Genomic DNA, 20,506 nt, shown 5'->3' on the forward strand with positions numbered 1-20,506 from the left:
TCAATTATCATTTATAGGTCTTTCACAATAGAACAAGATGAGACCATTCAGCCCCTTGAGGATTCTCCACCATCGCATTAAATCACTACTGATCCCTATTTCAACACTATTTACCTGAATTTGTTACATATGCCTTTATGGCCTTATCTAACAAAAATCTATCAATCTCATTTTAAAAATCGTCATAAGTAAATGAGCAATAGGAGCAGGAGTAGGCCATTCAACCTCGGGAACCTGCTCTGCCAGTCATTAAAGATCATGGTCGATCTACTGTGGCCTTAACATCTTTCCTGCCTGTCTTCTGTAACCTTTGACTCTCTTGTCAATCAAACATCTGTCTAATGAGCCTTGAATATATTCAATGACCCAGCCTCCACTGCTCCCTGGGGGAGAGAATTCCAAACACTGATGACCCCCTGAGAGAAGAAATTCCTCCTCATTTCCATCTTAAAAGGAGACTCCTTATTTTGAAACTGTTCCCGCTAGTTTTAGGTTCCACCTTGAGGAGAAACATCCTCTCAACATCTATCCTCTCAAGCCCCCTCAGAATCTTATGCTTCAATAGGATCATCTCTCATTCTTCAATAAACTTCAATGAGTATAGGCCCAACCTGTTCCACCTTTCCTCATAAGACAGCTCCTTCATCCCAGGAATCAGCCTAGTGAACCTTCTCTGAACTGCCTCCAACGCAAGGCCAACATTCCATTTGCCTTCTTAATTTCTTGTCGTACCTGCGTGCTGACTTTTTGTATTTCATGTAAGAGGACATCTAGGTTCCTCTGTACCTCAACATTCTGCAGTTTCTTTCCATTTAAATAATCTTCCTGCCAAAGTGGACAACCTCACGTTTCCCACATTATGCTCCATTTGCCATATTTTTTCCCACTCATTGACCTATTGACACCCCTTTGCAGACATATTGTATCCCCTTCACAACTTGTTTTCCTACCTATCTTCAGCAAACTTGGCTACGGTACAGTCAGTCTCTGCATCCAAATCATTGCTATAGATCATAAATAGTTGAGGCCCCAGTATTGATCCCTGTGGCACTCCACTAGTTAACAGTTTGCCAACTTGAAAAAGACCCCACGTATCCCAACTTTCTATTTCCTCTTCGTTAGCCAGTCCTCTATTCATGCTAATACATCACCCCCAAACCATATCTTGTTACCTTTTATGTGGCACCTTATCGAATGCCTTTTGAAAATCTAAATACACTACAGCTATTGGTTCCCTCTATCCACCCCATTTGTTACATCCTCAAAAAACCTCTAATAAATTTGTCAAGCCTGATTTCCCTTTCACAAAACCATGTTGACTCTGCCTGATGGTATTATGATTTTTTAAATGTCCTGCAACAACCTCTTTAATAATGGATCTTAGCATTTTCCCAATGTCAAATGTTCAGCTAACTAGCCTATAGTTTCCTGCTTTCTGTCTCTTCCAGTCCACTGGGAGCTTTCCAGAAGGTAGAGAATTTTGGAAGGTTACAACAAATATATCCACTATGTCTGCAGCCACTTTTAAGACCCGAGGATGCAGGCTATCAGAGGACTTGTCAGCCTTAAGTTCCATTAGTATTCCCATTACTTTTTTTCTAGTGATAGTAATTGTTCTAAATTCCTTCCTCCCTTTGTCTCTTGATTTTCAACTATTTTTGGGATGCGTTTCATCTTTCTACTGTGAAGATGAATGCAAAATAACATGTTCAAAGCCTCTGCCATTTGCTCTTTTCCCAATATTAATTCCCCATTTTAATTCACTCTCTTAGGGACCTATGCTTACTTTAGCTACTCTTTTCCTTTTTATAATCTTGGTGAAGCTTTTAATGTCTGGTTTTGTATTTCTTGCCAGTTTTCTCTCGTGCTCCAATTTCTCCCTCATTTTTTGGTCATCCTTCATTGGTTTCTAAAACTTTCCTCCCTACCACTAATCTTCACAGCATTGTATGGCTTTGCTTTCAATTTGATACTATCCTTAGCTTCCTTACTTAGCCACGGATGGTGCATCCTTCTGGTAGAGTATTTTTTCCTTAATGGAATATATCTTTGTTGGGAGTATGAAATATCTTCTTAAACGTATGCCTCTGCATACCTACCAACTTACCTTTTAACCTATTTTCCTAGTCCACTTAGCCAACTCTGTCTTCAAACCCTTGTAATTGCTATCATTTAAGTTTTTCAATTTACCTAGCCTCAGCAGTAAATTTGGTCGCAAGCAGAGGAGTGAAACAGTCCAAGAATTTGAGGGAGGAGTGTAAATTGATCCAGTAGTTTCCATAGGGTTCAGAGTGATCCAAAAGCGGTAAAAGGGTGAAAATAATTGACCCACGAATCAGTGAAGTTGATTCCAGAGGATGACAAGTAATTAGAGATTGATCAAAGGAAGGAAATGGGCAGGGTAGGGGGAAATGAAAAATAGAATGTAAATCTGGAGAATTCAGGGTTCTTGAAAGATTTGGGTGTTTGAATTCTGGTTCTTTGTTCTGTTCAATTTGTTCATGACTTTCAATTTAAATATTTCACTATGCACTAAGCTTCAAAACATTCAAAATCTAAATATGTTATGATGAATGAAGCTATGTTTAGCATACTTTGAAATTCTGCTGTGAAACACTGAGGCCTGCAAGAGCTATTAGTGCCACCTTGAGACATAAGTACCCTGGTACCTGCAAAGGATTTACTGACACCTGCTGGATCTACAACAGCTTATATTTGTGAAATAGCTTTGCATCGTTACCCTTGTTCACCACAAGCTAATTGGGTTTGGTGCAATTGTTGGAAGTGGAACAATTGTGAAGAATGTCAATCTCAAAATTTTCACTCTTCCTACTGAAGGTTTAGTTAACACATTAGTTCACCATTCAATCCAGTGTTACCCATAAAGCTTTGTAAATCCTCCAAACAGCTTCTACATTGACAAGAGAAAGGAAGTTTCAAATGGCTCTAATTGAGTGCAGTGGGAAGAAGCAGGAGTGCACAGACAACCTAAGCATTCCCAATCAGCTGTCCTTTCAACCGTCCCCTCACGGCCAGAGACGGCTTACTATCTATTCTATACAGGGCTTCTGTACTGACTGTCAATCAAATCGAAGGCAGAAAACCAGGAAAATGTATGGCAAGACTGAGCCCTATGATGGTTGGCACATTCCACTCTGTACGGAAAGGAAGGAAAATTGGGCCAATCCAATGTTCTCCTGGCTAGCCTCCCATTTTGCACCCTTGATAAAGTTGAGCACACAAAAGACTCTGCCTGGATGCTAACTTGCAGAAATCCCCATCTCCCCTGTACTTGTTGCCTATATTGGCTTCTGTATTAAAGTTCAATAAATGTGCTTGGAGTTCAGTGACTTAATTATACAGCTGTAAAATCTCATCCTCGGCTACATCTCTGACAGAAAGCTGTCCAAAAGAAAAGTAGATAGAATAGAGAGGGAAGACTAGGTCACAATTGTGTCTGACTAATCTCATTATTCTTCAAATGCACATGGTTCCTTTCAAAATTCTGTCATGTACAAAGACCTCAATTTATGTAGCAGCTTTAACATAGAAAAAATTCAATTGTACTTCATCGGAAAAGGAAGGCACAGATTAGAGATGGAAGTTAGGAAGCATTACCAAAAACACACAAAAAAAAGACTTTAAATTGTTTTTAATGAGTGGAGGTAATGATAGTAAAGTAGTGAGCTTTTATCAAGGCATATCGGAGCATAGTAAAGTGAAGTGGGAATGCATAGAAGGTCAAAACTGGTGGATGAAAGGAGCATAATGGAAGAGGTTCCATGTGTAGAATTACATGAAGTCATTGATGGATTTGTAAATGACAATGAAGATTTGATTTGAATTCAGTGGCTTGATGGACAGAGACTGAATGATGATAAGGTGAGTGGAACCCAGTGGACAACAGATGTGGATCATAGTTTTGAATCAGTTGCAATTTGTATAGGGTGGAAATTAGAAGGCTAGCAAGAGGGGAATGGAATGCTATGGGTTTATTGATTTGTATAACATTCTAAATTTTGTTTTGAACAGCTCTTGCCAAGCCTGGAGATATCATGGTGACGAACATTACCAATTCATCCATCTCTCTGAGCTGGGACAGACCTGCAGACATGAATGGCACCCAGTATAACTTCAGCATTACGTATCATTCTTCTACTCAAAATAATTCCAAATTAGAAGTGGTAAACTTCACCACAATAATTGGCTTACTTTCTGGAACCAATTACACTATCACTGTAACGACTGTTATTGATAATGAGACAAAGAGTGAGCCTGTGGTTACAACTGTATTTACAAGTAAGTAAAACAGTGGCCTTGAGTTTCCATTGGGAATAATTTTCCTACTATGCTTCTAACATTGCACTAGTTTGTCTTGGTGAAACTATAACCAATTTTTCATGCAAATTCATGAGCATAAGCCTGAATGTAAAATATTCCATATATTAGTGTAATCAAATGTAATGAGTTTGTGACTAGATTAAGTCATTGGCCCTCAAAGTGCCTGGGTGGGGCATATACAAAATAAGGGGAAAAAATTATTTCCAAATGAGACCGGAAACTACAACTTAAATTGCACTTTTAAGTTTATTTAAACTAATTGACTTTTGCAGCAGTGGACTTCTGTTGACTGCTGTTCAGATGATTAATGCTGGATTCATTTGACCACGGGTTTGTGTGCGCCTGTAATGTGACGAGCACCACCTCCCACCAACCCCGTCAGTGAAAACTCATCTCTGTGACCCGTGGGTGGGGACTATTTTTTATTTCATTTTACAGGATGTGGGCAGCATTTATTGCCCGTCCCTAATTGCGCTTGAGAAGGTGGCGGTGAGCCGACCTCTTGAACCGCTACAGTCAATGTGGTGTAGGTACACCCACAGTGCTGTTAGGGAGTTCCAGGATTTTGACCCAGCGACAGTGAAGGAACAGCGATATATTTCCAAGTCAGGGTGGTGAGTGACTTGGAGGGGAACTTCCAGCTGGTACTGTTCCCATTCATCTGCTGCCCTTGTCCTCCTAGATGGTAGTGGTTGTGGGTTTGGAAGGTGCTGCCTAAGGAGCCTTGGTGAGTTTCAGCAGTGCATCTTGTGGATGGTGCACACTGATGCCACTGTTCGTCAGTGGTGGAGGGAGTGAATGTTTGTGGAAGGGGTGCCAGTCAAACGGGCTGCTTTGCCCTGGATAGTATCCAACTTCTTGAATGTTTCTGGAGCTACAATCATCCAGCCAAGCGGAGAGTATTTCATCAGACTCCTGACTTGTGACTAGTAGATGGTGGACAGGCTTTGGGGAGTCAGGAGGTGAGTTACACGCCACATGATTCCTAGCCCCTGACCTACCCTTGTAGCCACAGTATTTATATGGCTAGACCAATTCAGGTTCTGGTTGATAGTGGGGAATTCAGCAATGGTAATGCCATTGAATGCCGAGGGGCGACAGTTAGATTCTCTTTTGTTGGAGATGGTCATTGCCTGGCACTTGTGTGGCGCGAATGTTACTTGCCACTTGTCAGCCCAAGCCTAGATATTGTCCAGGTCTTGCTGCATTTGAACATGGACTGTTTCAGTATCTGAGGAGTCTCAAATGGTGCTGAACATTTTGAATTCATCAGTGAACATCCACACTTCTGACCTTGTGATTGAAGGAAAGTCATTGATGAAGCAGCTGAAGCTGGTTGAACCTAGGACACCACCGTGAGGAACTCCTGCAGTGATGCCCTGGAACTGAGATGACTGACCTCCAACAACCACAACTATCTTCTTTTGTGCTAGGTATGACTCCAACCAGAGGAGAGTTTTCCCCCTGATTCCCATTGACTCCAGTTTTGCTCGGGCTGCTTGATGCCACACTCAGTCAAATGTTGCTTTGATGTCAAAAGCAGTCAATCTCACCTCACCTTTGGAGTTCAGCTCTTTGGCCCACGTTTGAACCAAGGGTGTAATGAGGTCAGGAGCTGAGTGACCCTGGTGGAACCCAAACTGAGTGTGAGTGAGCAGGTTATTGCTGAGCAAGTGCCGCTTGATAGCAGTGTTGATGGCCCCTTCTGACGCATTACTGATGATCGAGGGTAGACTGATGGGACGATAATTGGCTGGGTTGGATTTGTCCTGCTTTTTGTGTACAGGACATACCTGGACAATTTTCCTCATTGCCGGGTAGACGCCAGTGTTGTAGCTGTGCTGGAACAGCTTGGTTAGGGGCGTGGCAAGTTCTGGAGTAAAAGTCTTCAGCACTATTGCCAGAATATTGTCAAGGCCCATAGTCTTTGCAGCATCCAGTGCCTTTAGCCATTTCTTGATATCATGTGGAGTGAATTGAACTGGCTGAAGACTGGCATCTGTGATATTGGGGACATCTGGAGGAGGCCGATGGATCATCCACTCGGCATTTCTGGCTGAAGATTGTTGCGAATGCTTCAGCCTTATCTTTTGCACTGATGTGTTGGGCTCCTCCATCATTGAGGATGGAGATATTTGTGGAGCCGCCTCCTCCAGGGAGTTGTTTAATTGTCCACCACCATTCATGGTGGGATGTGGCAGGACTGCAGAGCTTAGATCTGACCAGTTGGTTGTGGAATCACTTAGCTCTGCCTATCACTTGCTGCTTATGCTTTATGGTAGGCAAGTAATCCTGTGTTGCAGCTTCACCAGGTTGATACCTCATATTTAGGTATGTCTGGTGCTGCTCCTGACATGCCCTCCTGCAGTCTTTATTGATGCAGAGTTGACCCCCGGTTGGTTGTAATGGCAGGATGAGGGATATGCCGGGCTATGAGGTTAAAGATGGTGGTTGCATACAATTCTGCTACTGCTGATGGCCCAAAGCGCCTCATGGTTGCCCAGTCTTGAATTGCTAGATCTGTTCGAAACCTATCCCACTTAGCACGGCAGTAGTGCCACATAACACGATGGAGGGTACCCTCGATGTGAAGACGGGACTTTGTCTCCAAAAGGATTGTGCCGTGGTTACTCCTACCGATACTGTCATGGACAGATGCATCTGCGGCAGGATGAGGTCAAGTATGTTTTTTCTTCTTGTTAGTTCCCTCACCACCTGCTGCAGATCCAGTCCAGCAGCTATGCCCTTTAGGACTCTGCCAGCTTGGTCTGTGGTGGTGCAATCGAGCCACTCTTGATGATGGACAGTGAAGTCCCCCACCCGGATTACACTCTGTGCCTTTGCCAACCTCAGTGCATCTTCCAAGTGGTGTTCAACATGGAGGAGTACTGATTCATCAGCTGAGGGAGGGCGGTGCGTGGCAATCAGCCTCTGTTTGACCTGATGCCAAGGGACTTTCTGGGGGCCGGAGTCAATGTTGAGGACTCCCTTCCGCCTGTATACCACTATGCCGCCACCTCTGCTGGGCCTGTCCTGCCGATGGGGGGATAGGGCATACCCAGGATGGTGATGGTGATGTCTGGGACATTATCTGTAAGGTATGATTCTGTGAGTATGACTATGTCAGGCTGTTGCTTGACTAGTCTGTGAGACAGCTCTCCCAATTTTAGCACAAGCCCCAGATGTTAGTAAGGAGGACTTTGCAGGGTTGACAGGGCTGGGTTTGTTGTTGTCGTTTCCTGTTCCTAGGTCGATGCTGTGTGGTCTGTCAGGTTTCATTTTTTTTATTGAATTTGTAGTAGTTTGATACACAAGTGGCTTGCTAGGCCATTTCAGAGGGCATTTAAGAGTCAACGACATTATTTTGGATCTGGAGTCACATGTAGGCCAGACCAGGTGAGGACGGCAGATTTCCTTCCCTAAAGGACATTAGTGAACTCGATGGGTTTTTACTACAATTGACAATAGTTTCATGGTCATCATCAGACTTTTAATTCCAGATTTTTATTTTTATTCAAATTCCACCATCTGCCAGAGTAGTGTATTGTCTCTGGCTTACCAGTCCAGTGACAATACCACTACACCACCACCTCCCCCAAAGGCTGAACTAGCATAAAAGAAAGTTGAAAATAAGGTAGTATCAATGCAACTCACTGACACTTAATATTCCACATTATTTTGCTCGATTTGATTCTGCCCTGATTAGGTTGTTTTGTATGTGCAAATCATGTGCCAACTCCAAATGAAACCTTGTTGAGTTCAATCCATATTCACTTGGTATGAAATTTTCAGCTTATGGAATGACTTTCCTGTTTTATTATTGGATATTTTGCAAACTGTATATTAGTTTGGTTCAGAGTTACTCTGCACTCCCACAGTGTGCTGCACCACCCTTCCAATCTACCAATCACTTTCTGTTATTATCCACCTAATGTTAAAACCAAAATATTAAGGCTCAAAATATTATGGCCCTTGTGACTCCGCTGTTTCACCACTTGATGTCCTTGACTGCAGAGGTAGGGGAAAGAACCTTGTTATGCTGTGACTCACTTTTAAAGTTCAGACGACTCTGCTTGCAATTTTGCCAAGATATAGAAGGAACATTTTGAATCTATTGGTATTAATTGCTTATGGGTGCTGGTTCAGCGACGTAATTCAGTAATATAAGCTGCTAACCAAACAGGTACCATATAGAGCTGAAGGGCTCTTGTAATTGAATGGAATAGTTTGATCCTCCAAACACTTTTATCAACATGTGATTGCAGGAATTGGCACTTGGCCAGACAGCAGTTGGGGATACTACTGGACAAAATAATGTAGATTTCAACTTGCAAGTCACATGACAGAGTTCAGTGCAGCCACCTATTCCTGAAATGGCCTGTTTTTCATTTTCATAAATACCAAAATCCTCATTCAGATTGCCTTATGACCTTGGTGCTCCTGAGCTGTGTAACCTTTTCCAGTCAATATTCCCTCCCTCACTTTCAACTCTTCAATCTCTAACCTGTATAATTGCAAGTGTAATACTAAAACTGTACATTTAATATTAGTGTAATACTAAAAAATTATGTTCTAAATAAGAGCATTCTTAAGAAATAGAGCAGAGTTATCTCGGCCTTACATCTACTGTACTGGAATGTCAGAATCCCAGTGACCCTGTCAAATTATGTTTTCATGTTACATGAGCATGTTCCATTGATCGCCCCTGTACAGATGTTCGAAAAGCTTCAACATTGGTTATTAAGTTCTAGGGTTAAGCACGATGGCCCATTTTCCAAACTGAGTTGTTGTTTACATTTAATTCAAGTCTTGAGAAACCATCCCATCTCATTCCACACTGAATTTTGTTCATGCTCATTGTGTGGAAGAACTGGATTGAACAAGCTAATTGTAAAATATGAGTGTTTGTAATCGAAGCAATTGAATGCAAAATGGACCGAGCCCTTATTTTTCGAGAGCATCTGTTGGGTATATTTCCAAGATAGGTGGAAGTAGCCTGATGCCCACTATTTCTTTTTCATCGTTCTTAATGGAGGGCAAAATTATTGCAATCAGTAACTGCCACACTCATTTCATAGGGCACCAAGGCAACTCACAGTTGGAATGTACAGCATCTTTTTCCTCAACGTGCACTAGGTGCACCAAAGTTCAACAAAAGACCCTTAGGATCTTCTTTGGCATTATTGTTCAGGATCTGTCACTTCATGAAGAGGAGAGCCAGTCTGTTTCTCATTTTTGATTTAACTGTGGAAGTTACCGAATTTGCCATTTATTAATGCAATGAAGAAATTGAAACACAGTGACATGACTGTTATCAAAGGGAGCAATGTTATTTCTAGGAGGAAATATGGATTGGCTAACACTGTAGTAAAAGTCATGTAGTAATACTGATGCAGGATTAATGTAATGCGCAACACCTCTAAATGTATTTGTGAAACACAGAACTACATCAGTAACTAAAATGGGACAGCACACCTCATGAAGAGTCCAAGTACAGTAAGGGTGGTAACAGTAGAAATTCCTTCTTTCAGTACAGACTCTGAAGTTCACTAATGTACGTCACGCTCATGTGACTTGTGCATGAGTGATAAATCTCTAATATCATTGGCCAACCAAACATGTACTGAACTGTTTAAAAAAGACTTTATAAAAACACAAAAAGACATTGGCTAAAGGTGGCTACTACAAGTCACCTGACGTCTAGTATTCACAGTTGACCAACTCTGGAAAGTTCTGATGTGGAATTACAATTCAAACTTTGCAATTTGAACTGAGACAGAGCCAAACTACTTAAAAATGCAAGGCCACATTCCAAGGTGAACCCTTTGGGGGAGGGAGGATGGTAGGGGAGGAGTGTGAAGATAGAGACAATTCCTATTATCTAGCCACGCATCAAAACTTGGAACTGTCTAAGGAAGAGGCATTAAAATGTAAAGTGCTGGATGTTGAAACAATGGCTGCCACAGACAGACCCACCCAAAGTCCCTTGGAAATACACAATGGGTGAAGTATTTCAAGGCCAAGGTGCAGCCACTGCAGAGAGATTGCAAGAAAGTTTTCTGAAGAGGAAACAGGCTGAAAGCTGGACTCTCTCCCCTTTGGAATAAGTGTGTGTCACCCAGTTCAAGAAGCTAACTACCAGAAACCTGCCAGAGAACTGAGATCTCATAATAATTGCAACATCTTCTACATCTGACCACATCCAAAAAAACCAGCTAACCTAAATCGGCTGCAATGTTAAAAGTCTACGCTTCAAGGACAATCAAAGGACACTTAGCTGTGTCTGCTTTTATCTTTTTTTTATTCGACTCTAAGTCCCTTTATTTGTGTTTGTGTGTGTGTGGGCCCGAATTGCTGCATAAGGGGCGAATGCTTGCTGGCACGTTTTGATTTTTTTTCTCGGGTTTCGTGGTGAATAAATTTGCTCTTCATTGAACTTAAGGAAATCTTGTTTGGTTGGCTCCTTATTGCTCACTGCTTATATAGATAAATACATTCTGATTTGAAAAGACATACCCTTATGAAAAAGAAATTTAAACCTTTGTTATGACCAAATGAGGAGGTTGAATAGAGGGGAGCCACTTCATCCCTTCTCACCTAGTCGTAACATGAAGAAGAAATGTAAAACTAGATGGATGCTCAATATGTTGCACTGGAAACAGAGAACATATAAACTGTTCGTGAGATCTTTTCCAACAATTTGGAAACGGTGGCACATCTGGCTGCAAGCTTGATGTGAGTGCTTCAATTGCCTTGCTGGATAGCTAAAAGGAAGGAAGCCTCCATTCATTAATTGGTGCTTAAGAATGTATCAAACAGAATTTGAAACCTGTAACTACGCATTCCAGATTAAGCTTTCCCAGTGCAAGGGCTCAGTTCAAAGGGAACAGTGTTGTTCAGGGAGATGTCCACTGGCAATGAGGAATCAAAAATATGAGAAGGAATCTGTGTTGGATTGATTACCTGTTGGTTTATTGGAATGATGCACTGATGTTCAACCGGGAAAACTTAATTTTACTGCTACTACTTCATTGCTTTCAATGATGTTCTTCTGGGTTGAGAGCGTCCTGCCCTGAACAGTCCGACGTTTACATTGCACAGCAAGTATTGGAAATCTATAGACAATTGCAGATCTAATGAAGTCTTAGTAGTTCAAGTGAGACCTGATCTTTGAGTTTCTGGAGAAGACTGAGTCAATATTCAAGGGAACAATTGGCCAAGCACATGCTAGATTCACTTATTTTTGTCTAAGAGAGTACAGTTGAAGTCTAGGATTGATTAGTACATGGGTAAGAATGCACAAGGGAAATTGATCAGATGGTTCAAAAATCAAAATGTTTGCATCATTTGAACTGATTTTGATTAAACATTATATATCCATCGCTAAGTCACTGCTCTAATGGCTGTAATAGCCAGTTCAAGATTGTGGAAGGAATTGGGATGACATGAATAGACCCTGAACAGGTTATCATGGATCATCGACATAAGTGGAGAAGGAGGCAATGTGAGGTTGATGCTATTCTAAACGCCTAATTAATATTTGCAGAACCAAATCCTGTGACCAGCGTAATCCTAGTGAATCGCAATGAATTCACCAATATGCCACCATCACTTCATTTGTTGCGGGATTGGAAGGTGTGCTGTAAACACAATTAGTAGCTCCATAATTGTGACAAATACATGATACTATGGTAACTAAAAGGTGGTGAAGAGGTTGGTTGATTTCTCGCCAATTGGCAATTCGACCCATTAGCATGTTGATTCCTTTTTGCATGGAAGACAGAGCACGTAATTTTGCCATGATGTCAGCAGTCAAACAAAAATTACAGGAGGTGTAAATTGGATGTGATCAGTATACTTTTGCCTGGAACCAACATTGTTGGCATCTTCAGTGATTGAGTTATTTAGCAACTGAGAGAGGAGCATATCCAAGTTGTCGAGATGAGATACAAGATCTGAGTTGGACGAGAATTAACCAAGCTGTCAACTTGTTCACTGTTTTTGGCTTGTGGAGTACCATGGAGGTTTGTGATTAATTAGTACTGAGGGAAGTGTGCACAGGGAATTTGACGATGGTTCAGCGTGTTTGCATCATTTTAAAGAGTCTTCTCAAGGAAGATTAGGTGGTTGTGATTGCCAGTTCAGCATAGTGAACAGGAATTGGAATGATATGGATTCATTGTACTTACCGTCGACTGGAGCGGAGCAGGAGGCAGTGTGAGGTTGGTGCTATTCTCAACATTTCATTACTATTTTCAGAACCAAATGCTGTGACTAACTTAACCCTTGTGAATCGCAACACCACTTCAGTTACCCTGAGTTGGGTCCTTCCATCAGACCATAAGCCTGAGTACAGATACAGAGTGGAGACGACTGGAGCTCCATCTTCAAATATCACTGTCGCTGATGAGCCTATAACAGTGGCACAACTGAACCGTAGCACCTATGTTAAACCAAGAAACATCAGGTCTTGGCATTAAACCAGGCGCAGAACATTTTGCAAGAATTTTCAAAGCTATTGATGATTGATAGATACAGTCAAAAGAATAAAAGCTTGAGTATTTTCTTACATTAAATTTTAATTCCCTACTCCCATGGTCACTTCTATCTCCAGTGTGTGCACATTGCTTTTTCATCTTTTTGTCCATTGGGAATGATTGTTCATTGGGCCATGATCCACAGTTCGCGTGGTTTTGAGATGATCAGCTCGGTATCATGTTTTTCTGTTTGAAACTTTCGTGTCTCGGTTCCTTCCAAGGCTGGAGTTGTTATGAGCGTTACTAACGGTTCAATCTCTCTGAGCTTCAGGAAACCTACAGGCATGAATGACACTCGATACAGCTTCAGCATTATGTCGAGTTCTTCTAATGGGAATGGCTCTTTTATTGAAGGGTAAATTCCAGCCCAATAACTAACCTAGAACCAGGGACCAAGTGCACCATGTCCGTAACTACCATTGCCCCTGGCGACGTGAAGATTAAAGCTGTAGTTAAAAGCCAATTCACAAGTAAATGAGACACACAGTCACTGCTGCGGAACTTTACCTCAATGGACTGTGTGCGTGGATGGATACAAGCAACAAATAGTCTGCTCTAAAGGAACTGAGAACCCTCAGTGGCTAGAATGTTTCTAGAGGTTTCCATAGAAGGTTATTAGCAGATGCAAGATTGGTATTGCTGGTAACTTTGCTGATTGCTGTAGCTGGTTTAATGGAATTTGTTGCGAGATTAGAAGGTGTACTGTGAGAGGTAATTAGCGGTTCCGTATTTGCGAAAACGAGATCATATTTTGGTGTCTAACAAGCTGGTGGGTGAAATGGTTGGTTGATTTCTCAGCAGTGTACCATTTGATTCATTGGCACACTGAATATGTTTGGCACGTAATTTTGCCATGATGTCAGCAGTCGAACACAAAACTGAGATGGCACAGATGGGATGTGATAAATGTGCTCTTGTGTGGAAACTGTTGTGTGTTGGCACCTTCAGTGATTGAGATATTGGGCAACTGAGAGAGTAGCATATCCAAGTTGTCGAGATGAGATACAAGATCTGAGTTGGACAAGAATTAACCAAGCTGCCAACTTGTTGACCATTTTTGGCTTGTAGAGTACCATGGAGGGTTATGATTAATTAGTACTGAGGGAAGTGTGCACAGGGAATTTGACGATGGTTCAGCGTGTTTGCATCATTTTAAAGAGTCTTCTCAAGGAAGATTAGGTGGTTGTGATTGCCAATTCAGCATAGTGGACAGGAATTGGAATGATATGGATTCATTGTACTTACCGTCGACTGGAGCGGAGCAGGAGGCAGTGTGAGGTTGGTGCTATTCTCAACATTTCATTACTATTTTCAGAACCAAATGCTGTGACTAACTTAACCCTTGTGAGTCGCAACACCACTTCAGTTACCCTGAGTTGGGTCCTTCCATCAGACCATAAGCCTGAGTACAGATACAGAGTGGAGACGACTGGAGCTCCATCTTCAAATATCACTGTCGCTGATGAGCCTATAACAGTGGCACAACTGAACCCTGGGACCAATTACACGTTCAGAGTGTTCACACTGGCAGCTGATGAGACATCAGCAGATCCGGCCACAGTCTCTTTAACAACAGGTAAGGAAGCGGCTCAAAATGGACTCTGGTTTAATAAGAGTTTTCCTTGATCATGATGGATGGGTAATACTGGAGAGGGTCTCTTCTTCCTCAGTCCTACAAAACAACAACCATGAACGGAACGAAAACATCAATTGGAAAATTTGTGCTCACCGATGTTATTCGACTCTCAATTTTCTAGAATGGAGATTGAGATTGCACTAGTTACAATCTGTGTTAGTTGCTGGAAAGGGTTTCAAGTTATATTTGTCCCGTTCTTGTCAGCTCCCTCAGCATAGTGGTGGAGGAATTGTTATGTACTGGAGTGAAATAAGGAATCTACAAAATTGTGGAAAAAGAAGGCTGTGGTGCATTAGTCGGCATATTTGCTGATTGAGATGTGTTTTTCTTTGAAACATTCACTCGTGGGAAGTGAGCATGGGTAGCGAGCATCACTGGCAAGGCCAGCATTTGCTGCCCACCCCCGAATGCCCTTGAGAAGATTGCTGGTGAGCTGCCTTCTTTAACCGCTGTGGTTCATCTGGTGGGACTTTTCCTTGTAATTTTTTTTTTTTTTTTTTTGTAAAAATATACTTTATTCATAAAAATCTTCAATCACATTCAAAACCATTTCAAAAACAACATTACAAGGGTACAATCCAGGTTAAACTTTTACAAAATGTATCACCAGGTGCATCAGTACAAACAATATTACAGTCATTTACAGCCTTTCATTTTGATCTGTACAGCCCGAGGGGCTCTAAACAGTTCCCAGTCTCTCGGTGCGCTGTGGTAGAAAGGTCTTAGACAGCGACCCTTCCCCATTGCGCCTTTGCGGCAGCTGCCCCAAGCTTTAGTGCGTCCCTCAGCACGTAGTCCTGGACTTTGGATTGTGCCAGTCCGCAACAATCGGTCGGGGACAACTCTTTGTGCTGGAAGACCAACAAGTTTCGGGCAGACCAAAGCGCCTCTTTCACCGAGTTGATGATCCTCCAGCTGCAGTTGATGTTTGTCTCGGTGTGTGTCCCTGGGAACAGCCCGTAGAGCACAGAGTCCTGTGTCACAGAACTGCTCGGGATGAACCTCGACAGCAACCACTGCATCTCTCTCCAGACTTTCTTTGCAAAGGCACAATCCACAAGGAGGTGAACAACGGTCTCTTCCCCACCACAGCCACCTCGAGGGCATCGTGCAGAGGGGGTGAGACTCCTGGCGTGTAGGAAGGATCTGACGGGGAGGGCCTTTCTCACCACCAGCCAAGCTACGTCTTGGTGCTTGTTGGAAAGTTCTGGCGATGAGGCATTCTGCCAAATGACTTTGACAGTCTGCTCGGGGAACCATCCCACAGGGTCCACCCTCTCCTTATCCCTCAGGGCCTCTAGGACGTTACGTGCTGACCACTGCCTGATGGACTTGTGGTCAAAGGTGTTTTTCTGCATAAATTTTTCCACCAGGGACAGGTGGTACGGCACGGTCCAACTACTTGGAGCGTTCCGCGGCAGCGTGGCCAGACCCATCCTTCGCAACACCGGGGACAGGTAGAACCTCAGCACGTAGTGACACTTGGTGTTTGCGTACTGAGGGTCTACGCACCGCTTGATGCAGCCACACACAAAGGTGGCCATCAGTATGAGGGCGATGTTGGGCACGTTTTTTCCCCCTTTATCTAGAGGCTTGTACATCGCGTCCCTGCAGACACGATCCATTTTCGACCTCCAGATAAAGCGGAAGATGGCTCGAGTGATCGCCATCGCGCAGGAGTGTGGAATGGGCCAGACCTGCGCCACGTACAGCAACAGCGAGAGTACCTCACACCTGATGACCAGGTTCTTACCCGCAATGGAGAGGGAGCGTCGCTCCCACATGCCCAGTTTCCTTTTCACCATAGCCACTCGCTCCTTCCAGTTTCTAACGCATGCCCCGGTCCCTCCGAACCATATCCCCAGCACCTTCAGGCCGTCAGCCCTGACAGTGAAGGGGACAAAGGATCGGTCAGCCCAGTTCCCAAAGAACATGGCCTCGCTCTTCCCACGATTTACCTTGGCTCCCGAGGCCAGTTCGAACTGGTCGCAGACGTGCATCAGTCTGCGCACCGACAGCGGATCCGAGCAGAAGACGGCGACGTCGTCCATGTACAGGGAGGCTTTTACCTGAGTGCCTCCACTGCCTGGGATCGTCACTCCTCTTATGCCCGGATCCTTCCTGATGGACTCGGCAAAGGGTTCTATGCAGCACACAAAAAGGACAGGCGAGAGAGGGCAGCCCTGCCTGACTCCAGATTTAATCGGAAAGCTATCTGTTTCCCACCCATTGATTGAGACTGCGCTACTGATGTTAGTGTAGAGCAGTTGGATCCAATTTCGAATTCCCTCCCCAAAGCCCATTTTGGAGAGCACATCCCCCATGTAGGTGTGCGATATTCTGTCAAAGGCCTTCTCCTGATCCAAGCTGATGAGGCAGGTATCCACACCCCTGTCCTGTACGTAGGCAATCGTATCCCTGAGCAGCGCCAGGCTGTCAGAGATCTTCCTGCCTGGCACAGAGCAGGTCTGGTCAGGGTGAATCACCAATTCCAGAGCGGATTTGACCCGGTTGGCGATGACCTTGGACAGAATCTTATAGTCCATATTCAACAGTGAAATGGGTCGCCAATTTCTAATTTCCTCCCTTTCCCCCTTGTGCTTGTAGATGAGGGTGATGATGCCTTTCCTCATGGATTCTGACATGCTGCCGGCCAGGAGCATACTCTCGTACACTTCTAGCAGGTCTGGGCCGATCAAGTCCCACAGAGCCGAATACAACTCCGCCGGCAGGCCGTCGCTTCCGGGGGTTTTACTCTTCTCGAAGGACTCGAGGGCCTTAGTCAGTTCGTCAGGAGTTAGCGGTTTGTCTAGGCTCTCCCGCGTACTGTGGTCTAGGACCTCCGTGATAGAGGACAGGAAGGACTGGGAGGCCGTGCTGTCCGTGGGCTTCACGTCATACAGTCCGGCATAAAAGGATTTGCTGATCCTCAGAATGTCGGACCGTGATGACTTTACTGAGCCGTCTTCTTCCTTCAGGCTGCTGATCACAGAGCGCTCTCTGTGTACCTTTTGGAAGAAGAAACGTGAGCACGTCTCATCCTGCTCCACGGAGCGGACTCTGGAACGGAAGATGATCTTGGAGGCCTCCGAGGCAAAGTGCGAGGCTTGCTGGCCCTTCACCTCTTGGAGCTCCTCCTTGACATCGACCCCCATCGACTGCAGCCGGAGCAGATTCTGCATCTTTTCCTGGAGTCGGGACATTTCCCTCTGTTCCTTTCTAGCTTTCTGGGTGCCTTTGAGGATGAAAAACCTCTTGATGCTTCCCTTGATCACTTCCCACCAGTGTGTCAGGGACTCAAAGAGGGGTTTCACGGTTCTCCAACCTTTGTAATCCCTCTTGAGCTCCTCAATGTTCTCTGGGGTCAGCAGTTGCACATTTAGCTTCCATGCCCCCCTGCCCACCCTCAGGTCTTCCTCCAAGTGGCAGTCCGCCAGTAGGAGGCAGTGGTCAGAGAAGAACACCGGCTTGACGTCGGTGGATCTGACTGTGAATGCACGGGACACAAACAGGAAGTCTATCCTGGAACGAATGGACCCGTCTGGCCGCGACCAGGTGTATCTACGCTGCGCTCCGTCTGCAGGGTTGCTGAAGACGTCGTGCAGCTTGGCATCCTTAACTGTTTCCATCAGGGATCTGGACGTAGCGTCCAATCTGCTTCCGGCCCTGCCGGATCGTCCAGCCGCATCGATGATGCAGTTGAAGTCCCCGCCCAGAATGACCGGCCTGGAGGTCGCCAGCAGCAGTGGGAGCTGCTGAAAAACCTCCAGCCGCTCAGCCCCTTGTGCCGGGCCGTACACGTTAATTAACCGGAGTGGAGCGTTCTTGTACATTACGTCTGCTACCAGGAGTCGCCCGCCCACCACCTCCTTGACCTCGGAGACGGTGAAGTTGCCTCCCCGCAGCAGAATACCCAGGCCGGAGGAACGAGAGTCGTTTCCGCCCGACCAGATCGATGGCCCGTGGGACCACCATCGTGACCATTGCCTGTAGGAGCTGAGGTGCGGTATCGCACACTCCTGCAGAAACAACAGGTCAGCTTTGACCTTGGCTAGGTAGTCCAAGGTCGCAACACATCGCGTAGTAGATTTAATGCTACGCACATTTATGGATACAATCTTTAAACCCATTTTAAAGCATTTATTCTCCTACCAAACCCACTGTCTCTGAGAGTCCCAGACCTTTAGTCTGCTCCTTCATACCCGTAGTGAGCTCAAATTCCTTCACTTTGGATGGGCTGAGGTAGATCTCCTTGGCCGTGTTCTGCTCCAGTGGCATCTGGAGGTTCACGTAGTGAGCGGATTTTGAGATGACCTTTGCTGGAGAAGCTTCTCCAAAACTCACCCCCTCTGGGGGGTTGCTGTTCCCGGCTTCCTGGAGCTGGGGTGCAATGATTGCCTCACTGCTCCCAGATTCCAGGGGCTGTGGTGCACTGGCCTCCTCAGGTTGCAGGCAAAGTTGGGAAAGTTGGGGTGCGCTGGTCTCCTTGTTGTCTCCAATTTTCTGGAGCACGGGTGTCTCGTCCTCCAACGCCCTGGAGCTTTGCCGCCTCTTCTGTCGGTGCCGCTCTGGCACTTCCTCATCCTTGTAATGGTTAGAACAACTGATTGTCCTGCTAGGCCATTTCAGAGGGCAGTCGAGAGTGAACCAGATTGCTGTGGGCCTGGAGTCACATGTAGGTCAGGGTAAGGACAGCAGATTTCCCTCCCTGAAGGTCATTAGTAAACCAGATGTTTATTTTACAACAATTTACGATAGCTTCATGGTCACCGTTACTGAGAGTAGCTTTTAATTCCAGATTTTGAAAATTAAATGTAAATTCCACCAGCTGCCGTGGTGGGACTTGAACCCTTGTTCCCACGTTTTAGCCCTGGGCCGCTGGTTTACTAGTACAGCGACTTTACCACTCTGCTTCCACATCCCTATTTGTTGAGGGTTGGAAGGTTTACTGGGAGACCGAATTAGTGGCTCCATAAGTGCGATAATTGAATCACATTGTGATAACTAGTAAGTCGGTGGTGAAAGAATTGGTTGATTTCCCGTCTGTGTACCATTCAATCCATTGGCACATTGATTACTTTTGGCACGGAAGACACTGCACGTAATTTTGCCATCATATCAGCAGTCAAACACCAAACTAGGATGGTAAAGATGGGAAGTGATGAATCAACTTGTGCGTGGAACCAAAATGTTGGCACCTTGAGTTATTGGACGACAGAGAGAGTAGCTATCAAAGGCGTCAAAATGAGAGACAAGACTGGAGTTGGACATGAATTCACCAAGCTGACAACTTGTTCACTTTTTTGGTTTGTGGAATAGTGTTGACGATTATGATTAATTAGCACTGAGGCAAGAGTGCACAGGGGAACTTGTCAGGACGGCTCAGCATGTTTGCGCCATTTTAAAGGATCTTCTGAAGGAAGTTAGATCATTGATGAGATGGTTGGGATTGCCAGTCCAGGATAGTGGAAAGGAACTGGTGTGATACGGATTGGTTCTGCTGAAGATATCATGGATCATCAGCAGGAGCGGAGCAGGGGGCAGTGTGAGGTCGATGTTGTTCAGCAGGAGCGGAGCAGGGGGCAGTGTGAGGTCGATGTTGTTCAGCAGGAGCGGAGCAGGGGGGAGTGTGAGGTCGATGTTGTTCTCAATATCTCATTACTATTTTCAGAACCAAATGCTGTGACTAACTTAACCCTTGTGAATCGCAACACCACTTCAGTTACTCTGAGTTGGGTCCTTCCATCAGACCATAAGCCTGAGTACAGATACAGAGTGGAGACGACTGGAGCTCCATCTTCAAATATCACTGTTGCTGATGAGCCTATAACAGTGGCACAACTGAACCCTGGGACCAATTACACGTTCAGAGTGTTCACACTGGCAGCTGATGAGACATCAGCAGATCCGGCCACAGTCTCTTTAACAACAGGTGAGGAAACAACTCAATGTGGACTTTGGTTTAATAAGAGTTTATCCTTGATCATGATGG

The 20,506-nt window shown here is 44.6% G+C and overlaps 1 protein-coding gene across 1 annotated transcript in view; it reads left to right on the forward strand.

Moving 5' to 3' along the window:
- ptprja (protein tyrosine phosphatase receptor type Ja) overlaps positions 1-20,506 on the forward strand; it is a 196,500-nt gene that overhangs the window by 35,786 nt on the left and 140,208 nt on the right. Inside the window, exons 3-4 of the mRNA XM_078548955.1 lie at positions 4,033-4,299; positions 20,186-20,446. Of these exons, the coding sequence (XP_078405081.1) occupies positions 4,033-4,299; positions 20,186-20,446 (528 nt within the window). The remainder of the gene's footprint in view (positions 1-4,032; positions 4,300-20,185; positions 20,447-20,506) is intronic.

Source organism: Cetorhinus maximus, chromosome 9 (assembly GCF_964194155.1).
Source record: "Cetorhinus maximus chromosome 9, sCetMax3.hap1.1, whole genome shotgun sequence".
Classification (NCBI taxonomy): Eukaryota; Metazoa; Chordata; class Chondrichthyes; order Lamniformes; family Cetorhinidae; genus Cetorhinus; species Cetorhinus maximus.